The 10,527-nt window shown below is 32.5% G+C and overlaps 1 protein-coding gene across 1 annotated transcript; it reads left to right on the top strand.

The window, feature by feature from the left end:
* The first annotated feature begins 914 nt into the window (after nt 1-914).
* LOC149390762 (uncharacterized) lies at nt 915-1,850 on the top strand. The gene has a single exon (XM_089620699.1). It carries the CDS (start codon nt 915-917, stop codon nt 1,641-1,643), a length of 729 nt encoding a protein of 242 aa, XP_089476825.1. The 3' UTR covers nt 1,644-1,850.
* The last annotated feature ends 8,677 nt before the right edge of the window (nt 1,851-10,527 follow it).

Here is a 10,527-nt window from a genome sequence, read left to right as displayed (position 1 = left end):
CGCGCTCTTGGCCTTGTGCAGCGTGTGCCTCACGTTTTGGTAGGCTTTGCATTGCGCACCGGCGCGGCGCGCTATGCCTTTGGCGCGGTGCATGCGAGCATGGGCTCGGTTTGGACGTGTTTTTTTTTATACTTTTTTGGGCTTTGATAGGCTTTTTTATGCGAAAGTTGTCGCAAGTTGTGACGAATTTATTATTTCCAATTTTTTTTTAAAACGACCGACAACAATATGTATTATTTATAAATTAATACATTCTACAAATATTAGTTTGAAAAAAAAAACTCATACATACTTGAAAAAATATTTGTGGGAAAATATTCAAATTTTAAGTCTAGGTTTATTTATTTGTATAATCACTTAATATGTTGTGATGTATTTTTTTTAGTATGAAATGTAATGCTCTAATTTATGTACTTTGTTTTAAATCAATAAATTATCATATTTTATAGAATAGAGGAATAAATTATCATTTTTTGTTTTTGCATTTGCATACATATTATTAATAATATATATGTATTTGGATTAATATGAACAAGATTAATTTTGTTGGGTAAAATATATTAAAGTATTATTTAGTTATATTTAAGATATTCTTTCAATAATATGTAAAATAGAGATTGATTGGAGATGAAGGCGTAAAACAGAGATGGAAAATGAAGATGGAGTGGAGATGGTATAAAATTTGAGATATGTATGTAATTAGGTCTAAAATATTTTTGCCAGAAATGTAAACATACGTCTAATTTTTAATTAATTGGTATTATTGAATTTACTTTTAAAAATAAGTTATAATATTGATACGAAACTTATTTCTAAAAAAAGAAACAGATATTAAAATTTAATTCTAAACAAAAAAGTAGGGACGATAATCATCGTAATATATAAACGGACACACACATTTATATAATATACGTATGTGTCTGTATATAATAGGGTCGGGGACCACAAAGTTGGTATATATCGTCCTCTCTCGCCATTCCTCTGCCACACAACACAACACAAGAAGAACCTACATCTCGTCATCTCATTCCCTCTCTCTCTCTCTCTCTAATAAAACAAACGCCCTCTTTTTTCTTTTTCCCAACACCCAGAATCTCAGCAAAAAAGAGAATAATATGGCAGTACTAGACCAAAAGTACAACAAGAACAGGAAAGCCTACAATCATTTCGGCTCCAGATCAAGCTGCGCCACGTGGGATCCGGCGCCGGCGACGGCGAGGATCCCGAAGAGGCTGAGCGAGGCGGTGAGGGTTGTGGCGGCGCTGATCCAGAGAAGCGTTCCGTCGACGAAGAAGGCGGTGGCGGAGAGCGGAAGAACTCTGAGCCGGTCGTTCTCGGATATGGTTCTCCGTCACAACGCCGCCGTACTCGGTTGCTCCTCCGACGACGTCTCTTCTTCCTTCGTCTCGCCACGCGATTACGAGTTCAGCTGCACCAGCTCCCCTCCTCGCCGCCGCCCTCCGCCGCGCCGCCACCACCGCCGCCGCTTCACCTCCGTCGCCGCCATCCCGCTCGTCGCTGTTACCGACGACTCCGAGTTTCACATCGACAAAGCCGCCGACGAGTTCATCGAGCGCTTCTACAGAGAGCTCATGATGCAGAAATGGTCCGCCGCCCGTGAGGCTTCCGATCGCTTCGCCTGACTTCAGAATTCAGATCTCTTTTTCTTTTATGTATATATATATATATTGGGTAGGACGACAGTCGCAATATATATATAAATTGTCATACTTACTCGCTTTTTCGTTTAATGTGTAAATACAGTAAATATTGGTAGATTTTTTTTCTCTGCCGTTGTCATCAAGAAACTTAACCGAATTTTCTTTGATAGTGATTGTTTTTCTTTCTTTCGTTTGGTTTTCTAACCGTCGTACGTAAAGTTATATTGTCTCTTTTTTCTCAGTTGGTTTTTAGTCTCTTGTGTTAGTTACCTTATTGTAGGTTTTGGTGAAGGTTCGTTTGTAATTTAATTTCTCCTGTCGTTCTGTATACTTTGCACGGATCATATATATAATTTCGACGTTTAGAATGTTTACATAATTATGATAACTTATGTTGAGTAAATAACAATTTGTTTAATTATGTTAGTGAATATTATTACTTCTATCCGGCCAGCTTGGTTCAGTGGCCGTTCTTCGAGCTAATCTTTCCGTTTGTTATTATGATGTTTTTACTCAAAGAGCAAAAAAGAAATCTTGAGAAGAATATATATTTTGGTGATATATTATAATCTAAACCTACATGCTATGCACCTACGTAGTTACTTCGTTGTAATTAGATCTTAATATATGATCATCAAAAACTATGTATGCTATGCACCTACTAGACATAAATATATACACAGGATTGGTACAATATTTTTATCAAACCAGTAATATAGTTTATGATAATTAAGTAATACTATAACACATATACGATGATCGTTTAAAATGCTTTCATCCTTGTCTCTATTTTATAAAACATTCTCCATTTTCATCTTCGATTGATTAGCACTGGAGAGGGCAGAAATTTATTCTCAGTGAAGGAGACTTCTGTGTTCTACATACCTTTAATAACTTTAATACGACTATAAAGCAATACTATGTATGAAACATAATTAATTAAAGCTAACTCAGTTATGTATAATAAACTATATATTGAATAATCAAATAACACATTTCAAATAAAAATAGATTAAATTATATGCAATATAATTAATAATTTTGCAAAGAGCATACCATTACACTTAATAATTAAATATGAAAACTACACTATAGTAAAGAACGTGTTAATTAAAAGATAGATATGTATATATACATATATATATATATATATGTATGTATATATATATGAATCAGAGCAAGACAGGAATTGAGGTTGAATCTTCTAATTTTCTGAAATGAATCTTGTTGTCGGTCGTTTTCGAAAATTATTAAATTTCTTGTAACTTACAAGTAATTTTACGCCAAAAAACCCATCAATGTTCACAAAAGTCAAGGCCCACTCAAAACGGACCCGTAAATCAAGCTCGGACCCATCAAAGCACGAACACACAGCACGAAGAGGCGTGTGACGTGCAAAGAGCTTGGCGCGCCACGCCCAAGTATGGAGGACCGCCCCTCACGTGCTCCTCCAAAATTGCCTTGAAAATCCAAGCGCACGTGGCGCGAAGAACTTCAGCGCGCCGCGCCCATCTCCTGACGCGATGCACCAGTGTACTAACGCGCGCGCGCCCGGCCTTGTGCACGCGCACTAGCCGATCCACTCCGCGTGCTCCATGTAAAAAGACCAAGGGGCTCTCCTCAGCCTCTCAAGTACTATAAATACCCCTTCTCAGGGAGGGCAGGTACACACAATTCTCTCTCTCAAAATCATTCGATTTCAGAGTTTTGAAACGCTGATGAGGACCCTCCGCACACACTTTCACTCTGATCAAGCCTGATTTGCTCAAATATTCTAAAAAAAATCATACTAATGCTGAGCATCGGAGTACGCACCAGAGGCACCGCCTCTGAGCCCTTCTAGCTTATTTTCTTCTTCTTCTTATTTCTCATATCTCCGCGACGAGCAAAAAACGTTCTTGAACTAGGAGAGGGAACTACAACCCAATTCGGCGCGCGACCACTTAATTAGTCCGGCCTTGGATCGAGCTGCCTGAAGTCTTTCACGTTGTCCGATTTTCGTCGAAAATAATTTTTTCTATCATTATTTTCGCTCTATGTACAAAATCCAATTCATATTCTCATATAATACGTGTAAAATTACTTCACTCACCTTTTTCCGGAATAAAATACACATTTCATTATAGATATGAGAAGTAGCGTTCTATTGTCATTAGCTCATGATTTCAAGGGGAAAGGACGGCGAAAATATAACTTGGTACGAACCAATGTTTTGCATTGACATGAGAGAACTGAATAAGTCGTTGCAATGGTAAGACAACGAATGATAACATGTCTTTCTGCGAAAGGAAAGATAAAAAGCTACAAGAAGAAAAGTAAAAGTTGATTGCTGATTCTTAATATATGATATATTCTCAGATTCTACAGCACACAGGTCCAATAAATAGATTAAAGAAAGGAAAAGTAAAAACATAATGGACCTAAGGTAATTATGGCCTTTTTTCTTAAGGTCTTTGTTAGTTTATTATATACAATGATTACCCACTCATAGTGGATGTGAATTGCGATCTCATCCATAACAAAGACTGATCGTTTTGGAGAGTTGTGACGAAAAAAAAAATTATGAAAACCTTAAACAACAAAACGCCTAAATCAATCAACTTCTTGAGAAATAGAGTTGCGTGATTGATAAGATAAGACTCTATTTTTATACTTTTAAAATTACCCTACTTGACAATATGCATATTCATGAACTTCCTCGCTAATTTTATGATACGGTGATAAATATCACTATAGTTTACCTAACCCTACAGCTGAGCAATTATGCCCGCCAGCATATATATATATATATATATATATATATATATATATATATATATATATATATATATATAATCGAAAAATAATTATATGAACTATATTTCAAGCGAACATTGATCTTGATATTTAAAGTTTTATACACATTATTTGATTGAGACGAACTTAAATTGTATGTGAGGCTCCCCTAAACTTTAGATGCAATCGAGTCAATGCAGAATTTATTTTTGAAAGTAATATGCCTGTATATATCAAAAGTCGTTGATTGTCAAAAAAAAAAAAAAAAAGAAAGAAAATAAGCGTGCGAGAGACGGTAGAAATAACCAAACCAACGTCGGGTTTTTTTTTTTTTTTTTTTTTTTTAAATACCAAACCAACGTAGTTGAGCAGTTAATATTGACAGATATATATATATATATATATATATATATTATATATGTGTGGGTGTGTGATAATAACATATGCCTTTAAGAAGAACGATTTCCATTAGGGCACTTTAATTGGTGTCCTACAAACATCGTAATGATTACAACTACACTATGATATATTTAATTAGCTCTTTTAAATTCCATTTACTTTCCTTTTTTCCTTTCTTTTATGTGAGAATTCCACGGTTTGCGCTGGTCGGTTAGCGGTCCCTACTCGATCATTACACTGTTTTCACTTGCCCTTCTCTTTTCTTTGCCTTTCATATTAAAAACTAGCTCTATTCTCTATGCCCATGGCCATGCATGGCATAGCATGCATTTTTTTTTATCTGTACTTATATATCATTAATAAACTGTTACAATGAATACATACTATAATGTTAAAATAATTTTAAAGTTGTGAGAGAGAGATTTTTCATTTAAACATTACGTTTTGAATGATAAAATAAAATTAGTAATAATTTCAGTAAATTCATTTTAACAACATGAAAAAGAGAAGGAAGAGTTAGGCATATAGTTCATTTAAATTTTTTACGTTAAAATTTTAGCCAAATTTTTTAATAATTGAGAAAATATCCCAAACTCAAATTATCATTACTAGATTTATTATTTATCACTCAATATTGGTCGCGTGAAACTATCTTAATTAAAAAAATAGCCAAATTTTTATTATTTAAATCATTACACATTCTCACTTTTATTAGCAGATTATTTTTCTTTCTCAATTTATATTTAATCATTCTTTAATAAATTATTATTTTTATTTTAAAACTGATTAATAATCATTATTAGGAAAATTTAAAAAAAATTGACATTTCTTCTTGGCAGTTTTTTTTTTTTTTTTTTTAACTGATGTCTTATGTTTTTTGGTTGCTTCAAACTTATAAGGTAAGGTTATTATCTTCAATTTTAAGAAAAATTATTATAGAAAGCTTTAGAATTTATTAATTGAAAACACACAAGTTGTTACTTTTTATTATAAAAAATGTATAATATTTTTATTTTTATAAACAAAAAAACAATAAACAGAAGTGTTTGTTTATTTATAAAATAGCCATCATTTATATAATACTAGTTGGTTTTGTCTATTTATACAAAGGCAATATGTTATAAACCTGAACTCAATGATTAATTATTAATTTTATTGTTTTTTGACAAATGAAAATGTCTTTTTTTTTAAAGATGTAATTTGTTTTTTCTTGTTGTAATTAGTTCTTCTAATATTAACTGCAATTCATTTGGAATTTTAGGTGTCCTTTTTTTAACATTATTCATGTGGATGGTTGCCTTTTGAGTTTGAAAAAACTAATTAGACTGATATTAGCATTTATTCTTATTTTCAAATATTTTTCAAATTAAATGTACAACATTTTATGTATCTCTAATTGACTTAATAATTATTTATATATATTTTTTAAATTCATAGCTGTTTTGCACATAGATGAACTTAATTTGGCTATTTAATTTGCTTCATCGGCCTTCATTTTAAGGACATGAAAAAGTTTGTGATAAGTAATCGATTTTTATTCTATTTTCTAGAAATAAAAAGTTACAAAAATATTTTTTTAAATAAAGGTATAAAGACATCAAAACTGATTATCAAACAATAGGATGACAATTTTGTTATCAACTTCAAAATAATTAACATAAATATATACAGCATACCATGATATAATCATGACTTTAATTATATCTTATTTATAAATAGTATAATATCGTAATACGTGTGTGTGTGTGTGTGTGTGTGTGTGTGTGTGTGTGTGTGTGTGTGTGTGTGTGTTAATATTTTGTATTTGTTTAAGTTGAGGCTTATTTATAATTTGATGGTCTTTTAAAAAGGGTGTAAATGTTATTGAAGCCATTGACATCTATGTAAACTAATGAACATTTCTATTTATTCAGTTCAATTAAAAATTTACTATCAACATTCAAGATTATAAGTTTTTATTTATTTATTACATATCATTAACTAAATTATTAAAGTATAAAACAATTATATTATTGTGAGGTTTAATTCCATTAACTTCTCCACTAATATATGTGTGTGTGTGTGTGTGTGTGTGTGTGTGTGTGGTATTATATATGTATAAGCCATGGTTATGGCAATGTAAATCCAAATGATATATTTTATAGAATGCAAAGCAAATATAGATATCATCAATACTGCCTTTTCGGAGCCAATATAAAGAAATTCTTTTTGGTACGTACCACGTGGCATCATTTTTAAGCCACGTGGCATCATGTTGATTAGCAAAGTTTGAGTATTATTAGTATAAAATTCTTCAAGGCACTACCTCACTTCACTATTCGGTCATTCATGAGTATTTAGCCTTGTAAGGTGGTCCTTGTTGATTCACACGAGATTTCACGTGTCCCATGTTACTCGGATCAAAGCGTAGACTAGTAATACTTTCGACTTCTAGACTATCGCCATCTAAAGTGCAGTACTCAATCGAACAAGAACCGTAAAGTTATGAAATTTCAGAACGGGCTTAGTGTGAAGTGATCAATTTTGAAAGTTCGAAGTGTATCAAAAATAAGGTAGAGGAAGGGATCACGAGATTCCTTTGGAGTGAGGATGATTGAAGATCATGACTTCTATTTGGGCCTACTCACAGCCATGGGATGCAACAATGAGTTCTTTCAATATATTAGATATCGAAGACCATCCCGAACTACATCATGTGTTGCTTCACGTTACCCAAGATTCTTATCTCAACTCGAGCTGTTTGTTTAAAGCATCGAGCACTTTGAGGGGACTTGTATAGAGTCATGAGGTTATAGACGCAGAATCTCGATGAAAGATGTGAGACGCGATAGGTAGATTTGGTGACCCATGAGTTTCACATTAATTTTGGGTACCTTGCTGATTCCCGAGGCTTAAGAAATTCGAAGTTGGTCGACACTAGTGGCGATTGGAATGATGATACTCTTCGGAATATTCTTTGCCATGATGATGTGAATGTGGTCATGAAAATCCATTGATGCTACGAAGACCAATAATGACATGACATTTTACCAAGGACGAAGACTATATACTAAAAATTGGTTATCGCAATATTTGTGTTTTTTATCGGCATTGATTCCGTCTTTGGTGGAAATATCATTTAGAGTTTACAAAAATAATTGACATTACAAGTTATGGCTCATCAAAAACAATTTTCTATGGAACCTAAATATAGATGCATGATAATTGAGAAAGTAATAGACCAACTTCTTCAAGCGTGCTTAGCTTGATAATTCTGAATACACCACTACATGCCTCTCATTGGCCTTATTTGATGCACTCTCAAAACCTTGTGAATGTTATCTTAGATCCATTAAAGGTGGAGTCAAGATCAACACATTACCAAAGTTGATTTAAAGTTCTCTCACGTAGTATCACACAGCCAAGGGCAATATCCTTGTGAAAGGATATCAACCTATAACAATTAAGCGTGTAATCACTTAATTATCACTTAAGATAAGTTAACAAAATGAAACGTGTCTTAAACTTTCTTTGACTGAAAAGAAAGCATGCCAAACTCAATTTTTGTGATGTCATCAACCAATCACGGTTTTTAAATTCATTAATTATATATAATTAGTCTAATACTGATCAGAAAATGCAGCAGCGATAACTAATTTACAACCTATGATATTTAATTCAGTTAGCATTATATGGTAAACCCTATATCTCATTGTTACAATTTGGCAATTTTAAGTTTAAAAAAAAAACTAATATTTACAGTAAGTGTCTTTTGTTACAAGTGCATTTCTCAAAAAAGATTTCATTCAACATTTGAGTCTTAATCCATTCAGCTAATTCAATATTTTCTACTTTTTTTTTAGCTAGTTGGAGAGACCTTAGAGCATCTCCACTAGAGCGCTAAATCCCAGCTATTATAGCGTGAGACGCTCCAGTGGAACCTTATATCTCACGCTATTATAGCGTGAGATGAAAATTCTCATCAGTGCATCGTTATTTGTAGCGTTGCACTGTTCACTGCTCTATAAGTTTTAAAATTTGCCCAAATGCCCATATTTTATATAATTATTTAATATTTACCTCTAAAATTATTTAATTTATATAAAATTTATTATTTTGCATAGTTTAAAAGACAAAAATATTTTAAAATACAACAATGATATTTGCACATTGCAAAAAAATTATAATATTAAAACGGCCATAATGAACTAATACCAAACACAATTACATTAGCAATTTGGAAGAAAATCAGCGAGAAAACTCAAAAGACATTAAAAAAACCCAATACAACAAAATAAAATTACAATAGATAAACTAATACACGGGTCAGCCGGACAATACACATGTCGCAGTGGAAATCCTACTATTATACTTGAAGCTGTAGCAGATTATGATCTATGGATATGTCATGCTTATTTTGGCATGCCAAGGAGCAACAATGATATCAATGTGCTAGATTCTTCTCATTTATTTTCCAATCTCACTCAAGGTATTGCTCCTCCTGCTCATCATGTCATACAAGGACTAGAGTATAATATGGGTTACTATTTGGCTTATAGTATATATCCAAAATGGTCAACCATCATGCAAACTATCCGAGAGCCGCATGGCCACAAATTTTTTTTTTTGCAATGAAGCAAGAACCGTGTAGAAAAGATGTAGAACATGCCTTCAAGGTTCTACAACAACGATTTGAAATTGTTGCGGGACTGACAAGATTATGGAGAAGAGATGTCTTAAAAGATATAATGACAGCATGCATAATTATGCATAACATGATAATAGAAGATGAACGAGATCTTAGTGCTCCAATAGGAGTTGCGAGAGAAACACCACCAGCGAATGTTGAAATTGTGGTGGATGATGGCATACGATTTGAGCAATCACTACCAGGAATTTGGCATCTAACTACTGCAGAATGCTGTAGTCATTTTAAGTCGACTACAGTTTACCGACTTTCATCTATTGCATTGGAGTCTTATCTCTTTGATTATGACTCCGGTTTTTGGCCGTAGTGTATCTGTTTTATAAGACTGTAGTTAAAATATATTACTACATTTTATAGATGTAGTGTTACTAGTCTCATCTACAAATACTACAGCATTATGTTGTAGTTATATAGAACTCAATTGCATAAGAAAAAAACACTACAGTTTTAACAAGTAATCTTAATTGATTCAATTTGACAGACTGCGGTGTTTTTGTGGCATCTATTGCACTGGAGTCTTATCTTTTTTGTTTATGACTTCAGTCTTTTCTATCGAAGACTACATCTTTTAGGTGTAGTTTGTATTCATGAAATTTTATTTTTACAGTATAGACTACTTCTTATTTATGTAGAGTAATTTTTTAAATAAAAATATATATTTAAATAAATATAAAATAAAATACACTTATAATAAATGAATATCTAAAAAAATACATAATAATAATATCCAAAATGTCTCATATTTCATTAAATCAATAATAAATATCATTGTGGCATACATACACATACTCGCTTATAACATAATCCTGCAAATCACTTGGCACATTCACTAACTAAAACAGACACATTCACACACACAGACCACACATAAATGTAGCCAACGAGTAAATCTAACAAGCCTTTATTTATATAACCACAACTGAACATATTTCTCATGACCAAAACATAGAAAAGTTTATGAAAGTTCATATTTCACTACCTGATTCAGATCTGCAACAAAATAAA

This window comes from Urtica dioica, chromosome 7, assembly GCF_054948205.1.
Source record: "Urtica dioica subsp. dioica isolate 48M chromosome 7, U.dioica_male_clone48M_v1_H2, whole genome shotgun sequence".
In the NCBI taxonomy this organism is placed as follows: Eukaryota; Viridiplantae; Streptophyta; class Magnoliopsida; order Rosales; family Urticaceae; genus Urtica; species Urtica dioica.
The sequence above is the reverse complement of the archived record's forward strand: the minus strand, read 5'-3'. Positions and strand labels throughout refer to the sequence as shown.

Excerpts from the sequence above, each read along its gene's own strand:
- LOC149390762 (XM_089620699.1), top strand. The coding sequence starts at position 915 with ATGTGTCTGTATATAATAGGGTCGGGGACCACAAAGTTGGTATATATC.